This window comes from Diadema antillarum, unplaced genomic scaffold, assembly GCF_040938485.1.
Source record: "Diadema antillarum isolate AM-2024a unplaced genomic scaffold, OU_Dant_1.0 seq00000442_RagTag, whole genome shotgun sequence".
Taxonomy (NCBI): Eukaryota; Metazoa; Echinodermata; class Echinoidea; order Diadematoida; family Diadematidae; genus Diadema; species Diadema antillarum.
In genome coordinates this window covers 1451530-1475592 of record NW_027271417.1, presented here as the reverse complement: position 1 = coordinate 1475592, position 24063 = coordinate 1451530, and the positions used below count along the sequence as shown (strand labels likewise).

The following is a 24063-nucleotide window of genomic DNA, read 5'->3' as shown; positions in this document are numbered from 1 at the left end:
ATGCTTTGATTTAACAAGTTTTCTTCAAATTACACATGTATACAGGAACTGTAGTTTGGTAATCATTATTTGTTTGTCTTAAATTTTGATAAGCTTTTGGTTTTTTGATAGTTGTGATTCTTTGTGAAACTGCATTGTTGTTATTTATCAATACATGTACGCTACTAAATTTCAACAGCTGATAAAAAAAATCCTTGCAGATTATTTTATCGAGATTATAAGAATTAAAAAGAATATGTGATTGTACATATACACAGCTTTAAAAATGGGCAAAATAAAATCACATCCTGGTCAGACTTTATACATTTGTGAATAATAACATTTGATGGTATGAAGGGATAAGCCTATAGTGTTGGCGGTGGAGGTGATCGAAGTCTTCAGGGAATTTATCAACATACAAACTGATATCTGCACTCTGCATTGGAAACAGACGACACACTTTTTTCCCCGAAAGAAACATGCTCATATACAAACATAAGAAGCAAGTCCTTCCAGTCATCACAAAATAACATGGAGACAGCACACATGAATTCCAACATAACTTTTATATTTAATATGTGAAAACAAAATGACATGCATTGTGCCAATAACGGTGCTTCAATCTTTCAGAAAAAAAAACAGCTAAAAAAGATTCAAATGCAAATATAATGCACCAAAATACTACATGCACCTACATGTATCATTTCCCTTAATTATGCAACGTTAACAAAAGTAACAGGTTTTAAATATCTGTAAACTTTTGTAATGAAATCTTGATAATGTTTTGCATGTGTAGGAAGCTCATGTTCATTGTACATGTACTGTATATTTAACTCTACTGAAACAAACTTCCGGTTCATATTTTGTACATTATACCTGAAGGCATACCTGTAGGTGCCTATAGAATTTTCTAGAACATAGCAAATGATTGAAAGCAAGAATGTTTATTTTTACAATGGCTTAAACAGGAAAAGTATAACAAACACATACTTTCTTTCACTGTCTGATACATTCCGGTACTGTGTCAGCATCTGTCTCTGCTTCTTCCCTTCCTCACACACTGTATCCTCCTTGTCACATACATAATGTACATTGAGGTTCTGGGTATAAAGGTGTCGCAACAACATTTTGGCTGCCTTTGCTGCTGCAGTCTGTCCTTCCAGATGTGATATACAGTTGTACTCATACGGGATGTAAACCCCTTGAAGGGGTTGGGTGGCTGTAAGTTGAAAATCGGGAGGCTTTGGAAGAGGGGCCATCCTTCTTCACTGACCACTCTTATGTTTTTGTCCATTTTTTGTTTCTTTGTTTGTTTGTGCTTTTTTTTTAAAGTTTCCTCTTTTACGCTTCCTAAAGGCTTCCTTTTCATGAACAGCCTTTGTATTTGTTGTTATAAGAAAGTAATTACACAAGTTGATGCAAGAGCAGTTGAACAATTATTTGGTGCAACGATGTGAAGATGAAAACATATTTATCGTGCAAACAATCACAACCCAACCTGGCAAGAATTCCACTCAAAAGGATTTTTGTTTTGGGGCATTTTTCACGTACTGAGTTATATAACTTCTGAGAAGAATATTTAATGTCTATCAATATTCCGCACACTTGACGAAAGGTTGTTTGTACCTACATGTACATATAAAGTGTACGCGTAAAAGTGCCGCATCACCTTCACTAGTGTCAATGTCACACAGTTCAATCTTTTCCACTAAATGAGAGATTTTTGCTCCAGGATAACAAATACTTGTGCATCACTCCGGTCCAGCTCCAGATTCTGTACCATTGAAACACCATAGATGTAAACCTTCAGCCATCTATAAAAGAAAAACAGAAAAGGAAAGAAAATAAACATTATGACTGCACTGTTTTAAAGAAACTCATGATAGATAGTTTTAAAAAAATGTTTCAATGATTCTATAAGTGCTATACAAGCAAAGATTAAGAACAAATTGTATTTTGTGGGAAATGACCACACTAATGATTTTTTTTTAGTTTTAAATTCCAGTGCGAATGATTGGACCCCCCCCCTTCGAAAAGACACACAGAGAGAAAGTCTCACAGAATTTTGCTCAATACCCCCCACCCCCCTCCCCCCCCCACCCACACACACAACAAATGTCAGTATTATTACCCTTTTGTTTAATGAGTAGCATTCAGGAAAAGGATTGATGTGTTTGACACCCCCACCCCCACTGTTATGCCAATGGTAATAGCCATCTTTAAGTACTATGGACATTGATGTTGACATGCAAAAACAAACAAAACCCTACAAAAGTATAAATATTCTATTTCATTATTATTATCATTACAGTACTATAGGCTTTCATTTACATACAGTGTGCATACAAATTGTACATACATTTAAGAATGAACAACACTACTTGTGAAGATCGGGGTGAAAACCCCAGGTGTAGTAGTACACCATACAGCGTTATTATACATACAGGGATGCCAAGTTCAAAAAAGTTCTATGAGTGAGATTTTCATGACTCGGCATCTCGGCGAGCAAATGTGTGCGGAAGTGAGGGTGTGGGAGGGGTCCTGGCCCGCCTCCCCCTGTGGCGCCTCTCACGGTAGGGAGCTTTTTCAATTTTTAGCTCTTAATGGTGCGATCAGGTGCATACTTAAGTGACTATTTTTTACTTATTTTGAAAGACAAAAGGAAAGTATACCTTCAATTTGAGCTATGCTCCTTATTATGGGCCCAAATTGCAGACTTTGCCCGATGCGTGAGAAAAATGGGTGCCATGCGTGAGATCGTGAGACGACCCCTAAATGCTTGAGTCTCACTCAGAATGCGTGAGACTTGGTAGCTCTGTACATACAATGTATTATATCTTCACATGACAACCCAAAATACTGCAAGAATCTTCAGAACTGGAGTCTGAAGGAGGGACTTAAATCTGCAGAAGAAAAAAGAGGAAAAAAGAGAGATCAGAACACAAATTTACTTACTCAGCCATTTTGCTTGAAAGAGCTATCCCACAGTGGAGTTACTGCATTGCGAGGAACCATCTCAGTAAGTGGAATGTGCTACATGATGAAATTTGAAGCCAGGAACTTTCCTTGAATGTCCAGTATGTTGACTGCAAGGAATTCAGAAAAAGACATTAAACAAAATAAAAGGTATGATAAATTCCAGTTGCCACAGTTACTGATCTATTCTACAAATGTACAAGAATTTTTAACATGGACATAGTTAGCCTAATTGAAAATCAAGGTCTTCATGTACACATTTGCCCAAACAGAATTGAGATACAATGCAACAACAGTGTACAGCTGTTTGTACATCACAATCTGTGTATAGCCAGGAAAATTCAACAAAAATAAATTTAATAAAATATAAACTCTGAAAACAGTCAATTAATGTGCTACATACTTTCATGTACCTGTAGGGCCGGCAGTGTGCCTTTACTACAGTTGTATATTCAGGTCTTCTTCTTCTGTGTGGTATACATCACTTTGTAGAAGTTGACGTAAAACAATTTTTGTTTGTTGTGATTGGGCTGAAACTATCAATTGGTGAGGTACAAAAAAAAGTGTTAGACCGATAGTATTTGTCTCTTCACGGCAGGCTTCTCATCTTACATTTGGACATGTACTACAAGTACGTAGTACATGTACATGTACGTACGGTCAGCTGTGTGTGTCCCAATGTCAGATAAGAAGCCCACAGTGAAGAGACAGATACCGCTCTCATACCTCCTTGGTCTAACTCTGAAGAACTTAAACGTTGAGCCAAAGACCGTACAGATTTTATAATTGAACCACATGTAAATTATCAACCTGTACTCGGCTCAGGCAAATTCACGATTAATAATTTAACTCTTTGGTAATTTACTTTACTTTGCTTGATCATGGATAATTATAACACTGTACGAAATATTAAATGTGGGTGTTTAGATCTAAATGTAGATCAAACTTCAAAGAAAGGCATGAGTATGAAATAAACAGACAGATCAAAAGGAAAAGTTACCGTTTGAATTTTTATCTTATCCAACATCCACAATTTTTCTTTATGTAAGGGACTACAGTCGCACAGTTGCACTGCGTCGCAGAACACAAAAATAGCGGATAAGCGACGTAATACGGACACGTACCGTAGAGTTACTGTTGAAGCCGGTTGCAGAGTCCGCATTTTTATGTGAAATTTCCGTCACTTTGAAGACAAATAGCAAAAACGTTTTATTTTTGAGCCCAAACGAGACTGGTATCAAAATGTTCGCTAGAGTTATGGCTTTCCAACGATGCACTTGGCGTTACCGTCCAATTTGTAACAGGGTCAGGATCCAGCAAAGTCTGACAGCTTACAAATCACAGAAAAAAAAATAAGCTGATTTTCTTCCTCACATAAATTGTTTTCTACTTAATAATATTTATTTTAAAATACATATATATATTTTGAAAGGTATCATTTCATTATTTATCTAAAAATAATGCGATCAGTGTACTTCTAGAAGACACCAGCAATTGATCTCGCAAATCATGTTGCCTTCTCCCATAATCTCGTGCAGTGAAATCTGCATGCGAGATTTCGCGAGACGAAAAATAAAATGTTCTCGTTTTGCACGGCGCGAGCGAACGCTGCCGGTAGACTGTGAAAAGGGAACAACAGCATTTGATAGTGCTGGATTTTCTCAATCACGTAGGTCAAGTTTTTATGTGAATTTCAGTGTTAAAGGGTGTGTACAGTTCTGGTTGAGGTGAGGATTTAGCTTTTAACGTTTTGCGAGATATTCAGAAACCACTCTATGAGATGTCAAAGAGCATGCAATTCTAAGGGGTATCAAAAATTTATTTGATGAAAATCGGTTTTGAAATGGCTGAGATATCCCAAAACAAGGTGAAACAAAGAGATCCTAATAAAAGGCGTGGCCTGTCGCCTTTTATTATTTTCACTTTTTGTGATAACTCAGCCATTTGAAAACCAATTTTCATCAAATAAACATTGAATCCTTCTTAGAATTACATGCTCTTTCATGTTTCATTAGAGGTTTCTCATTTATCTCACTTCGGAATGTTCAAAACATGAATCCCCACCTCAACCAGTATTGTACAGTCCCTTTCAATATTCTTATCAAGCAAATAAAAATTTGGTGGTTGATGAGTAGTAGGTCCAACCATACTAGTAATCATGAGTCCATTACGCATTATCCAGGTTGACTTTAATGGATCAGTTAATTACCGGTACTAGAAAGCACATTCCCACAGAGTTTACAACAATAAGAAGGCCGACTTTGATTAGATTACATCGGAATTTATTGTCTTTTTTATGCCTCCGCCAACAAAGTGGCCGGAGGCATTATGTTTTCGGGTCGTCCGTCCGTCCGTACGTACGTCCGTCCCGTTTTTGTCTCGCCCACCGGAGGTGAAGGCGAGACTAAGGGATCCAAATGGCGTCCGTCCGTCGTCCGTCCGTCGTCCGTCACAAATGTTAAAGTTTACGTGCAAGACTCTCTTATGATGCATAACTTGGCATCTGTTACAGCAATGGCAGCCACACTTGGGTGATAGAAGCACTAGAGGTATCTTCATGTTATGGTGTTGTCAGAGGTCATGTGATGATGTCAAAGGTCATTTGAGGTCATATATTAAAGAGTATGTGCAAGACTCTCTTTTCTATGTTAAAGTTTACCTGCAAGACTCTCTTTTGACAAATAACTTCACATAAGTTGCTTGGATTACAACCTTACTTGGGTCATATATGCACTGGGGGGGGGGACCTTCATGTTATGGTGCCGTTGGAGGTCACAGGATAAGGTCAAAGGTCATTTGAGGTCAAACGTCAAAGTTTACTTGCCAGACTCTCTTATCACATGTAACTCGACACATGTTGCTACAATGGCAATCAAACTTGGGTGATGGATGCACTGGGGGTACCTTCATGTTATGGTGCCGTAAGAGGTCACATGATAAGGTCAAAGGTTATTTGAGGTCATACATTAAAGTTTACTTGCAAGACTCTCTTATCACACGTAACTCAGCACATGTTGCTACAATGGCAATCAAACTTGGGTGATGGTAGATGTCTCTTGGGAAGTTGAAGGTAACCACAAGGTCAAAGGTTACAGACAGGGGTCAACGAACTTTTAGGGCCCAATGTTAAGTTTTTAGGGCACATTTCGTTTATGGCTCATAACTTTTGATCCCTTTGTCCGTTTGTGACCAAACTTGGATGGAAGATGTCCCTTAGGGAGGTGAAGGTCGTCACAAGGTCAAAGGTCACAGACAGGGGTCAACAAACTTTTAGGGCCCAATGTTATGTTTTTAGGGCACGTTTTGATTGTGGCTCATAACTTTTGATCCCTATGTCCGTTTGTGACCAAACTTGGACGGTAGATGTCCCTTGGGGAGTTAAAGGTCATCACAAGGTCAAAGGTCACAGAAAGGGGTCAACAAATTTTTAGGGCCCAATGTTAAGTTTTTGTGGTGCGTTTCGATTATGGCTCATTACTTTTGATCCCTTTGTCCGTTTGTGACCAAACTTGGATGGTGAAGTCCCTCAGGGTGTTGAAGGTCACCACAAGGTCAAAGGTCATAAGCAGGTCAATTAACTTGTGGGAGTTATAAAGAATATTAATTCCTTGTACGCGAATGGGCGAGACACAATTCGGTGATTGCCTTGTGTTTTTGTTGATATCTCAAGAACCGTGTGGTGGTTTTACATCAAACTTGATATGAGGGTATATCCTGGGGGGATAATACTTTGTTTGGATTTTAGGGTCACGGGGTCAAAGGTCAAAGGTCACAGGTTATTTTGTGAAAAAAAGGTTGAAAATTCATGTTTTTCTCCATATCTCGCAAATGGTTCGAGGTATCTTCATGGAACCTAGTATATATGCTTGTTCCAATGGGCAGTGATTATCTAGGGAAGTTGGGGGTCATGGTTCAAAGGTCAGGAGGTCAAACATCAAGGTCAACTCCTCAAAATATCACTACTTTCCTTGTATTTATGCAATGCCTGAAGTTTTTTTTAAAAACTTGATGTATGCTTGTATTACCCAATGTATATATTGTGGAAAGTTTTGTGCCAAAAGGTCAAAGGTCAAAAGGTCAAAGGTCAAGTGAAAGTGCTGAATTGCACTTTTTCCTCCATATCTCAAAAGTAACTCAAGGTATCATCATGAAACTTACATATTTATGCATGTTCAACCCAACAGTGATTCTCTTTGGAACTGTGTGGTCAAAGGTCAAAGGCCAGGTTTAGATAATGCTATTTTCCCATTTGATACTGAAATTATAACATTTTCTCAATACCTTGAAAATTACTCAATGCATAAACTCATAAAAGGGTCAAAAGTCAAGATATTGTAAAAATCATCAGTTCCCCAAATACCTGCTCTCTGACATTTTAATCATCCTCCAATTGAACCTATTTCTAGGAAAGTGAACATTCAGCACATTTGTGGCAAACCTGTCATTTTAATATTTTGCCAATTGTGTGAAACTGTCATCACACATTGTCAAGACATTGTACTATAGACCTATTAGGAGAACCATGCATTTATGGCAGAGGCATATCAGTCGCCGTAGCGATATATCTAGTCTGATGAATATTTTAGTAATTATCCTAATACTTTTCCTTTAATCAGAACTGGGAAGCCTTGAAATCGAAATTGCTTTAGCTGAAAGAAAAGCATATGAGATGATGAGTACAGGTAGTACAAGGTTCAACATACCCTACACCACACGGGAAATCAAATGTAAAATCAGACAGAAACATTGTGTGTATAAACGAGCTATCACCCTATGAATAGCCAGACGCAGGAGGACTGGAGTCCTTTCAAGAAACTAAGATCCCAAGTTCAAAAATCTCTCCATTGTGCCAGGAGGAGGTATCTAAATGAGGTGACCCAGCCATCCTTCTGAAAGATGTAGCCTCTGAAATCAACCCTATTCCCACCCACATCTACAACCAATCACTAAAATCTGGCGAACTACCCAAGGATTGGAAGAAGGCCCATGTTGCTCCTGTCTTCAAGAAAGGTGATACAGCCTGTAAGACCCTAGAACATATTGTCATTTCTTCAGTGATGAAACATTTCTACACCTATTCCATCCTGTCTTCCTGTCAGCATGGATTCAGAAGAGAACATTCCTGTGAGATGCAATTACTGCTTACATCACATGATCTTGCTAATTCATACAAATTGTACAGGAAGAAGAAGCAAGTTGATATGATCATGCTAGATTTCTCAAAGGCTTTCGACAAGGTTCCACACAAACGCCTTGTACTCAAACTCAGACAATATGGAATCCAAAACCAAAACCTCATGTGGATATAGGACTTCCTCTCTAACCGTCAGCAGTCTGTACCGGTAGTCATAGAAGGTGCCACATCCAGGGTTTCCTCCGTCACCTCGGGTGTTCCCCAGGGTACCGTTTTGGGTCCTACACTTTTTCTCCTCTACATTAATGACCTGCCTGAAGTAACCTCATCTACAACCAGACTTTTTGCCGATGACTGCATGTTATACCAGGAAGTCAGCAGTAGCACAGACTCCCGGATGCTATAGAAAGATCTTGATGCACTACAGCAGTGGGAAAATACCTGGCTGATGTCATTCAACCCCAGCAAGTGCTCTGTAGTGAGGTTTTGCCCTTCTCGATCTACAGTGAATTACAGCTATTACATGTACATCCATAACACTACTCTTCAAAAGTGCGAGTCTGGAAAATACCTTGGTGTCACTTTATCTAATCGCATATCACATATGTCAGCAATCTCTATGAAAGCTAATCAACAGCTTGGCTTCATCCGGCACAACACAAGGTTCTTCCCACATTCATTCAGGGAGGCAGCTTGTAAGTCCCTTGTACGACCTCACCTGGAATATTGCTGTAGTGTCTGGGACCCACATATGACCTTGGATATCCAAAAACTGGAAAGGATTCAACGCCAAGCAGCTCGCTAGTATGTCACAGCTGATTATAGAAGAGCGAGAAGTGTGACCAGCATGATCAATAAGTTGAAATGGCCCAGCCTATCTTCATGATGTACAATGTACTGTGAGCAGACTTTACTATGGTGTACAGAATCATGAACGACCTTGTTGCAATCCATCCAGATACATTCTTTACAATTACTAAAACCAGGAAAAATGACGACGTGTGCTTCCAAACATACCGCCCTAAGGGCAACATCGATTATATCATTTTCCAAACTCTGTTTTAATAAGGTAATTTTCCGATTGTATAATTCATAATTTTTTTTATTTTGTCTAGATTACTTTTTTTTCGGCTCTGCCCACCCAAATGATTTATATGATATCGTGTTTTGTTTTTCGTTTTGTTTTTTTTGTATGTGTATGATTTTTTTTTTACCCTAATAAGGCTTTGTTATTGTATTTTTGTTTTGGCAATATGTTTCTTGTCGTGTTTGTGAATGCTATCTTTTGTTTTGTATCATATTTTTTTGTTTTATACCATGTATATTGATATATACAGACTCACTGCTCCTGATGCTGATAGTGGGTTTTAAACCGTATTGAAATAAATAAAACAAAATATACAAACAAACAAACATTGACAAATCTGCATTTGCCCAGAGATCCATACCTGAGTGGAATAAACTTCAAAGCTCTAGATTGTGCAGACTCACTTGAACTGTTCAAGGAGCTTTTAATGACCCACGTTGAAATCACACCTTGTGATTATTAAAAGCCCACACCCCTCCTCTTATCGTGCACACAAGTCATATTCATCTTCATGATAGGCTGCATTATATAGCCCTTTGAAGATTACAGAAGAAGAAGAAGAAGGCCCCTTGTTTGGTCTCTGGATATTTTCCCTCTTTTAACTTTTTATTAGGTTTTCTATAAAATTAATTCATAAGAACTTGAAAAGTAGTATGATTGAGTATGAGGGTACTATCTATCGCCACCCTAAGGATCTTTAGCTTGAATAATATAATAAAACAAATTCGCCTAAATTTTGCCTCAAATATGCCGTAAATACTGCAGTTTCGAATCTTGTGACTGTCTTGTTTATTCTGAATCATTGTGAATCTCCGTAGTGCAATAAGTGTTTGCGATGCTTTTTCTTCGCGCTGCTTAAAATGGTACCTCAAAATCGGCACCCCCTTCCTCTATAGGTAATACACATGGATTTCACAGTCATGTTTTGTGTTCACAATTTATACTAGGTGGCCGGCGGATGTGTAATTGAACAATGTTTGGTTAAGTTGGTTAGTTTGTATATGAATTTGTTTTTCGTCTCTATGTTATTATTTTCATAGCGTATGATGCTTTAATCCCATGCGTACATTTTTGTTCTGTATATGCAAACAGCCAAGATAGGCAGGGTGCCAATGTCAAGGTACCCTGCCAATACGGACTTGCCCTTACCATCTGGTGTTACAATGTGATCATGCATGACACTTGACTTGAGTCTTCAGTCTACTCTAAATAAGTTGCTTGACTCAAACATCATTTTCTTACAGATAGAACTCCATGCTTGAGTTGTATAACTGTCAGTGGTACAACACCAAGAAAGACTTAGTTATGCCCCCCACTTATTTTGACTTCCTACGATCACTCTTATTTATTGGGAGGCACATAAAAAACAAAAACAAAGAAATGAAAAGACAAGCAGCACAAGCTGACCACAGTTTGCAACTACCTGTGGTAGTTCTCACTGAGGGAATATTCTTCATGTAACATGTTGAGGCAGAAGAGTGGTATCAAAGCAATCATGTTTGATTCCAAGGACTGAACACGAGGGAGGAGGGTGGTTCAGTCTGTCATTTTATCCTCAAATCCATTTAAAACCAAAGGAGTTGTATTAGATATTAAAGTTAACATACATGACTGAATGTGAGCTGCATATATTTATCATGATTGAATATAGGAGTTTGCATTTTATCATGAGCTTGTTGATCCTATTGAATGGCAGAACTAGCAGATGGGATTGTAATCGTCTCAGTACAAGCTGTTCGATGTCAGCAGTCCACCTTTTTATTCATTCATACTGATATGTTTGCATTTGTATCCTGCCCCAGGAAATCTTTGAAATTGTCATGGGAAGTAGTGGAATCGCTATCCAGTCCAAATGCCGCTTTGATACAGATAATGAGGAGGATCGCAGCGCCATCATGAATGCAGCTTTAAGGTAAATTTTTGAGATTTTTTTTTCCCTGCAGAAGTATATTATGCACTGGTTTCAACATGATTTTTTTTTTTTTTTTTTAGTGATACTTTTATGTATTTCTTCCTCTTATATTTTCCTGTCCTAAAGGTATGATGGGAAAGTCTACTTAATGGCAGCTGGCAAAGATGAAAGATGTCAGATGTATGAAATCAGCAAAACAGTGAGCTCCCTCCTTGCCCAGATGGTTGGAAATTCTGATGAGGAGGAAGAGGAAAAGAAAGAGAGCAAAGACAAGGAAGGTACATTTGTAGTTACTTCTTTTCATCGTGTCCTTCCTGAAACTCCACCAGAAGGTTATCATTGATTGTCTGCAGCAATGCAAGTGTAATGATTCAGGTGTACCCAAGATGGGATAAGAAATCTGCCTTTGTGTTCAGATTGTACAGTGGATGAGACAACTGAGAGTCCCAGCAATGTGTTTGAAATGTTTGTAATGTGAAGATTTAAAGGGGATGGCTAGTAACTGATCAGTGGGAATCAGTGGGAATGCTGAGGGATGATCGTTCCAATCCTTTTGGGATTCATTTAAGAGTACATTACATATCTACTGTTGTGTGAAAATTATTTGCTTCAGGACGGTCTCATATTCAAGTAATGTGCAGATTAATGCCTCGTCACTGACCAGGCACGCTAACCTGGAAACATTAAACTGCACATTACTTGAATATGAGACCATTCTGAAGCAAATAATTTTCACACAACAATAGATATATAATGTACTCTTAAATAAATCCCACAAGAATTGGAACAATCATCCCCCAGCATTCCTACTGATTCCCACTGATCAGTTACTAGCCATCCCCTTTAAGCAGCATAGAGTCCGTTTCATGAAGTCATCACATAAAAGTCTAAAGTTACATAAATCTCAGACTGGCCAGTCGCTCATATGTATAGCTTCGTAGAAAAGTAAAATCCGTTTCATGAAGTCTCTCATAAGTGTGTCTTATGAGCGTAGAGTCTCTCATTATACTTTCATGATATGGGCTGCAGGTTTCTTGACTCAGATGGTGTTATCTGAGTGACAGTGATACATACATTGTGTTTTTTTTTTGCCTGTGAACCCTCCTCTTGTACTTAAGATCCATTGCTATTCATTAAAAGACTCATTGGAAAAAAAGACAAAAAGAGTCTATTGATTTAGGATGGAGAGTATGGACAATGAGGCCAAGTTGTAGCATGATCCGTATATTGGATCCCATTAACTCTTGCAAATTATTGAGAGTAACAAAAATCAGTTCAAAGTTTTGCTATGGTTATTACTGATTTGTTCACTTCTAAGAGCAGTAAACCATATTTTTGTGCTATCTGGTTTGAAGGTTTTCTTCTGACAGAATTTAAACCCAAGAAAGAATCTCACTTTGTTATGTCTCATATTCATCTGTGTTACTGTTATTTTTGTGGTTTGTGTTCTGATAGTGACAGTGAGGAAACGAAAGAAGAAATCCTCAGAGTCCAATGGAAAGAAGAAATCGGGGCAGAGACCAACGAGAGAGATTGTGAAGTTTGATGTCCAGAGGCTGAAAGCTGTGCAGACTGATTTCCATGAGACAGAAGCAAGTCAGAATGCTGTATGCTTCTCACCCAATGGCATGTACTTTGTCTCAGGAGGAGCAGACGGCCATTTACGGATGTGGTCGGTAAGTCTCAGCCCATGCTACCAATAATAGCTGTTTGTCTCATAATATCATCTTGTATGACTTTTGGACCATTGCCTTGTATCTGACGGTACCAAAATGATAAATAGAGCATTCCATATTCATAGAGTATGTTGCAACACAAGTATGACATATATATTGAGCAGTCATAACATTTGCCTTATACTGTACCTTGTTTGAAGTATATTCTTCTATCAGACTGTTTTATATTGTTTACATGTTATCCTGTTACATTAGAAGCTTGTTTGACTGACATTATTTGTACAGTATGTGTATAAACATACTCTACAGTCAAACCTGTCTATAGCAGCCCAACCAAGGGAGATGAAGAAAGTGACTGCTATAGACAGGTGGCCATTTTAGGTAGGGTCTGTAACATGGCTTTCCTCTTGGGAGGGGAAATTTTGCAGCGGCTGCTATAGACAGGTGGCCACTAAGGTAGGTTTGACTGTATTTCAAGTGTTTTGATTGTGTGGATGAGAAACATCTCCATGCATTCACCATGCCCGCTGTGTATCTATTATCCAGTCAGGACAATTACAGATTTTAAAATATTTTCTGCTCCTCCTTCAGTATCCCTCCATGGAGAAGGTGTATGATGTTGAAGCACATTCAAAGGAGATTGAAGATGTCATCATTAGTCCCCTAGGCAACAAGGTAAGAGGCAGATGCATAAGGGTAAGGTAGTAGTAGATATAAGTTGGTAAGTAAAATTAAAGACTAATCTATGTATGATATTTGATAATTTAAATGAATACTGTAAAAGGGGGTATTTTTGTGCAAGTAATATTTCATGCTCTGTTGAGTAATATGAATTTTGTGTGTCTTTAATTATGTAGAATCAAGACATTACATAGTGGTTCTTAAAACAAGCACAAATATTTGCTTGTATTTTGTTGTTGTTGCTTGTTTATGGTTTCATGAAATGCATGAAAATTTCCACTTTGATTCTACTTTTGCAGTAGGTAGAGAGAGAAAAAAAACTGAGATAAAGCTTGGATATTAACTTTCATTGAGTTTTGTATTTGTGTGCATTTGTGATAGATTGCGTGGGGGTATAATATTGATATTGTGCACGATGTGACTGAGCATGAGGATCATGATGCTTTGATTATATTCCAACACTTCAGTGTAAACTTTGTTGGTAAAAAGTTCATGCGCAAGTCCATGTTTAAAGTCCATGACAAACAAGTGAGATGTGTGTGTGTGTGTGTATAGTGTGTTTGTGCATACAAATGTAGTTGTTGGTGCAAAGGCTGTATTGACTCAATTATGCTTCAACCTTTTATCTTTAATTTTGCATTGTTTTCTGCATTATTGCTGCAAAATGTGTGCAAAAGCTCAGTGTACACTCAGGTATATCAGTTCAAATCAAACAAAGCTTGAAACTGCAACATTGAATTCATTATAATAAAATAGTGATAGACAATGAATGTATCCCTCTCATGACTGACAAAAGTGAAATAAGTCGCTATTGATTTGTTTGTTTGTTTGTTTGTTTTTTCTCTGTTTCCCTTATGGAACATGAGAATGAGATGGCTGCCTTCTCTATAGGTAACTGCTCAGTGCTGGAGGCATTTCTACAATGTAGAGAAATCTCTATTCTGCAAGGGTTGACATAAAGAATTGTAAAGCCAGAAATTTTTGCATGCATGAAATTTTCATGAATTTTTGAGGAGCCAATATTTGCAAAATAAAAATGCACCTAAAAGTTCTTTTCCATGATACAGTATTATGCATGAAATGCCAGTGGCAATATGTGAATATTTCATGCTGCAAAAAAAGGCTGTCGGCTCCATTTTGCGAAAATTTCATGCAGCAAATATCTCTGTTTTTACAGTACTCACCAGTGTCCAGTGAGAAAGACGACTACTCATTACATGCTGCTCTCTTTACTTTGCAGCTAATCACAATATCCAGAGACCAGAAAGCTTATGTATGGAACACAAAGGATGGGAGCAAGATGTGTGCTCTGGAGTGGGAGAAGTGTGCTGATTTCAAGTCTTACAGATTTGGATGCTGCAGGTAAGTAAAGGGAAAGGGGAAGGAGAATTCATGGCATCATAGTAGACCTTTTTGAATAGTCACGTATAACTTCCTGGCTTTAAAAGATTAGTTAACACCAAAATAAACAGATCCTTCCTTTGTCAATGTATGAATCTGTGTATAAAAAATACATGCTGAAAGAGATGTCCTTGCCAAAAGATATAGTTTAGTAGTTTCATGAAGGTTGATACAAAAACACTTCATGAAAACAGATTGAAATACTGGAAAGTGGAATATTATGCATTGCTTTACATGATAAGTTACTTCAGATCAATGTCTAGAAATGTTTGATATCAGAATTATGTTTCTTGAGAGCTTAGGTATTAAAGTAAGAACAATATTCTTTCTGTGGTTGGATGGCTGGTATACTGTTGTCATTAATGTACTGACCAGAATACTGTTGAACGCTATTAAAATGATTTTCAATTGCAGCAACCTGTAATAGGAGATTGGAATCACTTAGTTACCAGTTGTAAAGCTCTCATTGAGTGAAACGCTGTAATACAAGCAGTTGTCTGTCAGTTCATTACTTGTGTGTATCTATGAAAAATAGAAAAAAATATATTTACTTGGTCTCATTTCGTGTACAGTGGTGGTTTGATCATATTCTTAATTTCATCTTTAAATGGGGGAATGTTGAGTTTCATATCCTTCCTTCACAAGATCAGGGAGTCTTGAAAAATGTGACCCGCCACAACAGAAGGTCCAAAAGTCGTTGAAGGCTGAGCCGAAGAAATCGAGTTTGAAGTCAGATCATCAAAGTGGTCAAAACCATCAAAATTCTGCTTTTGGCATGATTTTGTAGTCTAATGTTTGTCTATCATCTGCCGAAATTTGAAGCTAAATGACCAATGGAAAGGCAAGAAATTAGCATTTTTCTGGGCCATTATTTTCCGATTTTCAATGGAACAGAAACGTGTCAAAAAGATTTCGATTTAGCACCACAAATACACTCTGCCCCTAGCAATGAGGGAGTGATCTAATTGGTCAGTGCGCGGCATCCTGGTTACTGATTGGTCTAACGGAGACTGCTGGCACTAAGCTTGAATGAACATTGCAGAGGTTGCTAGGAGCATACCTTCTATTGTCAAGAGGTGAAAACTGTCTTACCTCTCTTGATCACGATTGCGTCAGAAGGAAAACTTTGAAGGTAGTTCTCTCGAAAGGCAGATTTCTTAGACCACTCGACATGCTCTCATGAAATCATCGATATTTCCACGACTGTGTACTTTTATGGGTTGTGTCGTACAGTTGAACCTCTCTTATCCGGCCTCCCTTTATCCGGATCTCTCTATTATACGGACGCAATCTCGCTGTGATTTTTTTAAAAATTATTACGGGAGGAAAGGGGGATTCCCAACTCCTTGAGAACTCCCTACACAAACACACATGAATTACATATTACTTCCAACATGATTAACATACATTACATCAAATTTCCTTCCAAATTGCTTACCTTCAGACATTTTAACATCCCCAAACATCCCCAAATCATTGCAAGAACATGGACAGATTATGCGCTCGAGTCCTCTCATATCGTATTGCCACATATAGGTCCATACACAGCCGTCGATATGACAAGATAGACATGCATTGTTTCGAGTCATTGGCTGAGCAACGAATGATATTGAACACTCAAAAATTGTTCACACACAGTACACACACAAAGAGAGAGAGAGGGAGACCATCTAACAATGGCGACCTACAGTCAACTTTGCTGAGCCGTGATAATCGAATTTTGAAGCGTAGTTTCGTCGACTTGTACTGTTTATTTTCAAGATCTACTTGATACATTTCTTGATAATTATTTAGGTAAATCATCCCAAGAATTTATAGAAGAAAATGATTTCATTCTTGCTAACACGAACCTCTATTTTGGGGTCAGTTAGAATGAAAAGGTTGCAGTATACACATTACTACATGTGGTACTACAATGGGCTACATCAGTAATGTGTATGTACATGTACTGTAAAAGTGGAAATTTTCGCGGTGTTCAAATTTTCGCGTATTTCGCGCAACCAGAAACTAGCGCGAAAATAAAAGCACGCGAATATTTTTGCTTGCCATATGTGCCTGTGCGTGATGTCTTGATTCCGCGGAATTAAAAACACGCGAAACTCTTCCGACCCGGCCAAGCGCGAAAAATTAGTCACGCGAAAATATCCACTTTTACAGTATATGTACATGTATAAAGCATTGAGTCTCCCGTATCCGGCCAAATCCCTTATCCGGATGAGCCCCGGTCCCGACTTGTCCGGATACGAGAGGTTCAACTGTATATGAAATTAAAGCAGAAGAGTAAGGGAGTAATGTCATGCCTTTTTCAGAAAATGTGCTCCCCGACTTTCAGATCCGTTTTGTTGTAGCTGGTCACAAATAGTTTTGCTGGAGATAATGTTGTTACTGATGACACACATCAAAAAAGCTAAAAGCAATGTACTGGCAGTCAGCCTTACATTGTGAATGTGACTCTTTCTGACAGAGGTCACTGAGAATGTGCAGTGATGAATATGACCAAGGGTTGATTTGAGTTGAGGTATTGAAATCATGTCCCCAGGCAATAACTGAATTGATAACTTATAGGAAAGAGTAGAGGAGATGTGCTGCAATTGTGTGTTTGTGATTGTCTTTCTTTTCTTGACTGATGAATTTTTGTTTGATGCAGGTTTGCCTTTCTGGATGGTGATGTCAGCAACTCAACCATGTTCACCACAAATGTCCCTCACATACAGAAGAAAGGCAAGCAGCCTTCTTACCTCACCAAGTGGAACAGTATGAAGTTTACTATCGATAAGACTGTGTGCACTGGAGACCATATCCTGTCTGCTTTGGCAGTAAGGTGAGCGTAATGTATTTCATGTTTCATTATTACTTTATCACTGTTTTACGATGACATGTGAAACTTAGAAATCCATTACTTTCTTATTGTATGTCCAATTTTGGTGAAAGCTCTACAGTGTCTTTGTTTAATCTTTTTACATTTATTAGAGCCAACTTGATTATAGTATGGAACTACACTTTAAGACAATACAGATCATGTCCTCATTTGATCAGACAGATTAATATCCCAGAGACAGCTTTGTAAAGTCCTCACTCAATCTTTCAGTGTGTACATTTTATTCTCTAAGCTTGCTCATTCTCAAACAGTGACTTAAAAAGCTTTGACATGCTTTAGAATATCAGAACCTGAAGATTGTCAGAACCCAGTATCATGGTTACAAGAGATATAACCAGTGTTTGTGTTATCTACACAGTCATAGTGGCTACTACGTTGGTGTGGGAACCATGTCAGGAGCAGTAGGAATCTACATCACGTTCAGTTTACAGGTGAGTGTTGTGTATTCTGCATTCATTCTTAGATCATTCTAGGAGAGGATATGTTTTGAAATCACAAAAAGGACTGTAGTACAGACTTATATCTTTAATGTCTAGTATAAAATATTCCAATGTAGATGAATTTAACTGCAGGCGTGTATGTATACATGTATGTATGTTTGCTTGTACCTTTAGGTATGTACAGTATGTGTGTATCTGAATGTTGTGCATAATTGTTTGTCTAGTATTCTATGCAAGCATTTGCTTGGTCAGTCTTAAAGAATCATGTGTCATTGCCTGCTGCAAATCTTTCAGGTCCTTGTCATGGTTACTTTACGATGTAATAAATTTTTTACAATGCCAGCAGTTCTTTTCAGATGTTGTTATAAGCTTGAGTAATAGGACCTACTGAAGTCATGAAGTCAAATTTATGCAAAATGTCTGCAAGTCATGGACAGTGACTACATTGCAACAATTGACAAATTTCACTGATGATTGCAGCACACAAGTCATAGTTTGTCATTTCTCATACCTACTTTAAAACTACGTTTACACCATGTTCTTGGTAACCATGGCAGCCCCGTTTCAGGCCACCATGAACAAAACGGGATAGACTCGACGCAGTGAGATGGGATAGGCAAACGTGATACAGGGCGTGATTGCCGTAGATGCCGTGTCAGATTTTTAAACTGTCTAAAAATGTGCCACAGCAGTCCCGGTGCTAATGAGGAATCTTGTATGCAGTGATAAATCGGGGTGAATGCAACAAAACAGGGTGGCACGTGATAGGCCGTAGCAAAACTTAGAGGCTGTCTGTAGCGGGATGTGACTGAAGACATTGATAGTCTGCCTGACTAGACACTGTGAGAACAGCATCTGATAGCTATGTGTTCACTGGGGTGAGGACTGGAACGAACAAGACTAGAATACGAAGAGTGGGGAAAACAGGAGAATATCTCATCTACCCACGGCGCACTATGTTTCGGGCAAATGAGGCTGCCGTGGCTGCTGGGAACATGGTGTAAACGCAGCTTTACTGTATACCGTGTATGAATTAGGCTTGGTTTATGGATGCCTGTTCCAACGTCAAACAGACTTCTGCTTGTTTATTTGCAAAATTTAAATGGATATCTGAATATTAATGATTGTGAAATATATTCAGGTCTGTCCCTCTGTCTTTTTGTCATGAGACAGAAGTTAAAGTGGGTCAATAACGCCCATGGAATCTTCATAACGGGACTGACCTTTATCCCGATGACCAGTAAATCCAGGAGTGTTGTTGGGGACAAGGAAGCGGCTGTCCTTAGTATTGCAGCAGACAAAAAGATGAGTCTTGTTTCAGTGTCCAGACCAGGTTAGTCTTTTCATCAAGTTTCCACATGTTTAGCTTTTCATTTTGGCAATGTTAGAATCATCTGCAGTATGTGTATTCCCTCAATATCCAAGGACTTTAGTAGGCTCAGTACCACAGTCCATGATGTCACACTGACATAATGAGCCAAGATAACATGTCACTACAAAGGTCTCATAATGTCAGACCTTTGTGGAGTTAATATTAAAAGGGTGTGTACAGTTCTGGTCGAGGTGAGGATTTAGCTTTTAACATTTTGTGAGATATTCAGAAACCACTCTATGAGATGTCAAAGAGCATGCAATTCTAAGGGGTATCAAAAGTTTATTTGATGAAAATTGGTTTTGAAGTGGCAGAGATATCCAAAAACAAGGTGAAACAAAGAGATCCTAATAAAGTTGGGGCATGTAGTCTTTTATTATTATCATCACTTTTTGGGATGTCTCAGTCATTTGAAAACCAATTTTCATCAAATAAACATTGAATCCTTCTTAAGATTACATGCTCTTTCATATTTCATAAGAGGTTTCGCACTATCTCACTTAGGAATGTAAAAACCATGAATCCCCACCTCAACCAGTACTGTACAGCCCCTTTAATGATCCTTTTCCGAACTGTTCCTTTTAATAACAAACTACAGATTGTAACAGATTGTGATTATTTGTTCATCATGTGAAGCTGGCTGTCTCGCATTGGCGAGATGTTTTATAGAAATGTTAACCGGTTGAGGACGAGTCCCAAGTATACTCAGGCAAGTGTCTATGGGAAATGTGTGTTGTAGCAAAATTTGCCCATCCTCAACGGGTTGAAAATAATATGAGATGGCAGAGGAGCACCAATCGCCATAGTGATATTTCTAGTTCGTACATGTATATACAATAATTCACTTGGCGTACATGCGCAATTCAAAATTATTTGTATTAAGTTTTTGTGTGTGTTTTAGCTTTTCCCTGATATGTTTTCTTTAAGATGGTTGGAAAGGCCCAAGGGCCGTATAAAATATAGTGATTCTGATTGCTTTTTTCCAGCCAAGCAACTTAGGGAAGCACTTTAGAGAAAGCCTAACTTCTTGAACTGTTTTATTGTTGGTTTGTCTGTTGTTTTATCATTCACTTGTTTTGTCTTGCAAATTAATGGCAAATGAATAATATTAATGATAATGATTATTATATCCTATTTCTTGATTGTAACATGCATGTAGAGTTTTACATTTATCATTTTGCATTTTCACTAACGCTAATAAATGCAAAATCATTTCTTCTGCATACTTCAAATGTTACAAGAGCTTTGATAGCGTTCATTTCATTCTAGTTGAATCATGCATAGTTCAATGTTTTGTTGCCTTGCATTATTTAAAAAAATAATGTGGTCAATGTGATGATATAGTTTGGGGTCTAGGGCAATTACCCCTGACCCTTCCCCTGCAGACCCTTCCTTGACCCTAACCCTCATCCTAAATCCTGAACCTAAACCTAAACCTAACCCAAACTCTAACCTTAAACCTAATCTTTACTCTAACCTAATCACTAGCCAGTATTTAGCCAGGATGGGGGGGGGGGGGGGGGGGGGGGTGGTTATTGCCTTTAAGGGGTAATTGCCCTCAGGGGGTAATTTCCCTGATACAATCATTTGTCACAAATGCTCCTGTTCATGTTTATTGGAATTAATGATCATGGACCTTATGGGATAGTAAAGTAAAGAAATAATTCCATACTATAGTAAGTGTTCATGTAAATAGCCACTGTAAAGCTGGTTGATAACATCACTGTTTGTGCTCGTTTCAGGGGAATACCCAGTGATGCTAATGTTTCTTGGAGCTTTCATCATCATCATCCTCATCTTTACTCTCCTGGCCTCCTCGGGAGCCGACTTCTGAACTTGCCTCACTGTGTGTCACCTTGCCAGAGAGGGCGCTCTCATCAAGAAAGATCTGTGTACAGATGAGGGTTAGCTCCTTTTATTACTGTGCAGCTTATCAACGTCATCCGTATGGAAAGCAGGTCAAACAATTTTTGCTACTAAACAACTCTGGACAGTGGCAATGATGTTTTGTAATGATTTTGCCAATTATTGTTGCTTCCAAGTTTGACAAGCAAAGTGGCGTGAATAATGGTTGATCTGATGATCCAAGTTACAAAAGGCGATTTGTGTCATGCATCCAGCTGATGTGGACATTGGCGTGAAGAGAAGTCAATCAATGTCATCTTGGGTGATATTCCTGAACATTTATGATGTGAAATGTTAATACAGCTGTATCAGAAGTCTTGACACAGACAGTCACCAAGATATAAAATCGATTTTTATCACTGCTATTCATTACGTGGTACTCTGTTCAGTAGACACTACGATGTGAACTGTGCCATGGATTGTTCTCATAGGGACTAGAGTACCGTAAAACATGATATTTTGGCAACATTAAATTTTCGCAAATTTGAGCTGACGGCCTTTTTTGCGGCATAAAATTTTCGCAAGTTGCCTCTAACATTCAATGCGTATAATGTAGACAAGAACTTTCATGTGTATTTTAATTTTGCAAATCTTGGCTCTTGCGAAATTCGCGAAATTAAAATGAATGCGAACATTCCTCGTTTTACAGTATAGAAAATCAAACTTTGGTATTTTGACACATCTCATACACCTGGTCTGTGTGAAATTCTGGAGAATGATCTTTCTGGTCTGTCACTTATAGTGTCCATGACTAGATGATAATTTTGGTTTAGATTATGAAATGTGAGTATGCCAACTATTCACTTCAATATGTTGGATGATATCATATGGGCTGTGGCATAGAGATTGTCATTTTTTTTTTCTTTTTAAGTTATGTTAATGCAAATGTCTAATACTTATTCATGTAAAACAAGAAAATAGACAGTACTGAGGCATTAGATAAAGTGCATCACTCTCTATGAGATATTTTTACTCAACCGGCTCAAGGTACATGCTGATGAGAAAATTGTTTACTTTACAGTAGATCCTTTAAATTAGAAGAGATCAAATTGAGATGCAGAATGTTGAATGGCCAACTGTGAAAATGTAGTGGCTGCTGCTTCCCCATTCATCAGTTGTTAGTGTCTTTTATTTTGTCTTACAAGCTCCTCCATCTTGAGGCATTAGCATCTTCTTCTTATTCAAGAGTGTTATGTACTTGCAATCTCTGATAACTGATTGGAGGTCACATAGGAGTTTTTCTCTCTCAGATTGTCATCCAGTGCACTCCCGTTATAACGAACACGGTTATAACGAAGTACAAATCCAGTCCGCAAGGTTATCCACTCTATGTATTTTTATTGTATATTTGTTCAGTTATAACAAAATTTCGATATAACGAAAGAAAATAGCCGGTCCCGAGGACTTAGTTATAACGAGAGTCTACTGTATCTCTCTGTATGTAAGTGTTATGTTTTCACTTTTTTTCACACAAAGTGATTTACAAGCATCATGTGCACTTATCATATACAAATGATGCACAGGATACGAAATAATCCTGTGCATCATTTGTTTTATAAAATGGGTTGAAAATTCGAAAACTAACAACATTTTTCAGCGTTTTTCACGTACCTTTGTGGGTCAAGACGTCCGAAGATGTTCGTCCCAAACATTTACGCACGTCGCACTCGGAAAACCCGCACATACAGTGTACATGTATAAGTATGATGGGGGGTTGGGTTTCCGGACACTTAAGTTCCCGCATGAAAACTTACCTATTTTACATAGAATATGCACCCTTTACCTTAAAGACTTGATATAGACTCCTCATATAGGCCTACTAGACAACATACTCTGTAAACAACGTAAGAATTAACCTGCTAAATCGTTGGATTTGCCCTTCAAAGTGACTCCATGTACGCGTCCGGTCCCACAACGCTTGCTTGGTCTACTGTACACTGTACGTATGCTACGTACGCCACACGTTATATGCACAAGGGAAGAAAGGCTGGCCGGCCGGCAGTCCGAACTAGAAGTTGTTTACAGGATTGACAGCGCGTATGCATGCAATTCAAAGGAGCCGCCGCGCGCACAGACGATCGGCAATAGGATTTAACACGCAGTACAATGGGACTGAATACCCAAAGCACACGTGACTCATTTCAGCGCTTCCTATTGGCTACGTTCTTGAACCCATTTTGTAATAGCTGGTAATGTGAATATGCAGCCAATGGCTCATCTCTGTGCTTAGCAGCAACACTGGTAATCCTATCTGATTCATGATATCTTTTAACCCTTACTGAACTGGGCTATTTGGCTTCATGAAAATACTGGGGGGGCGCCTCGGAGGCCCCCCCCCATTGATCTCGGAAACACAATGTCCGATGAACTTGAAAATTTGCATGCTGATAGATCTTCGCGTGCTGAATCTGATGGTGTAATTTATTTTAATCAATTATGCAATTTTTTGCATAATTAGCTAATGAATTATTCATAATGCATATTTTATGCATTTGGGGGATATTTTCATAATTTCAGCCTAAACAAGTACAAAATTACATGAAAACTGTGTAATAATGAAGAATAATGTTTCCCAAATGTGAAATAAATCAGAGGAAAAAAAAAACAGGGAAAAAGCAACTT

General features: G+C 38.3%; 1 protein-coding gene across 1 annotated transcript in view; it reads left to right on the top strand.

The window, feature by feature from the left end:
• Window positions 1-22962, top strand: part of LOC139732658 (guanine nucleotide-exchange factor SEC12-like) — a 28805-nt gene extending 5843 nt beyond the window's left edge. The window contains 9 exon segments of the mRNA XM_071643510.1: window positions 10979-11088; window positions 11215-11366; window positions 12544-12764; window positions 13356-13439; window positions 14686-14807; window positions 17494-17667; window positions 18083-18155; window positions 19338-19497; window positions 21279-22962. Coding sequence (XP_071499611.1) covers window positions 10979-11088; window positions 11215-11366; window positions 12544-12764; window positions 13356-13439; window positions 14686-14807; window positions 17494-17667; window positions 18083-18155; window positions 19338-19497; window positions 21279-21370 — 1188 coding nt within the window. The 3' untranslated portion in view covers window positions 21371-22962.
• The last annotated feature ends 1101 nt before the right edge of the window (window positions 22963-24063 follow it).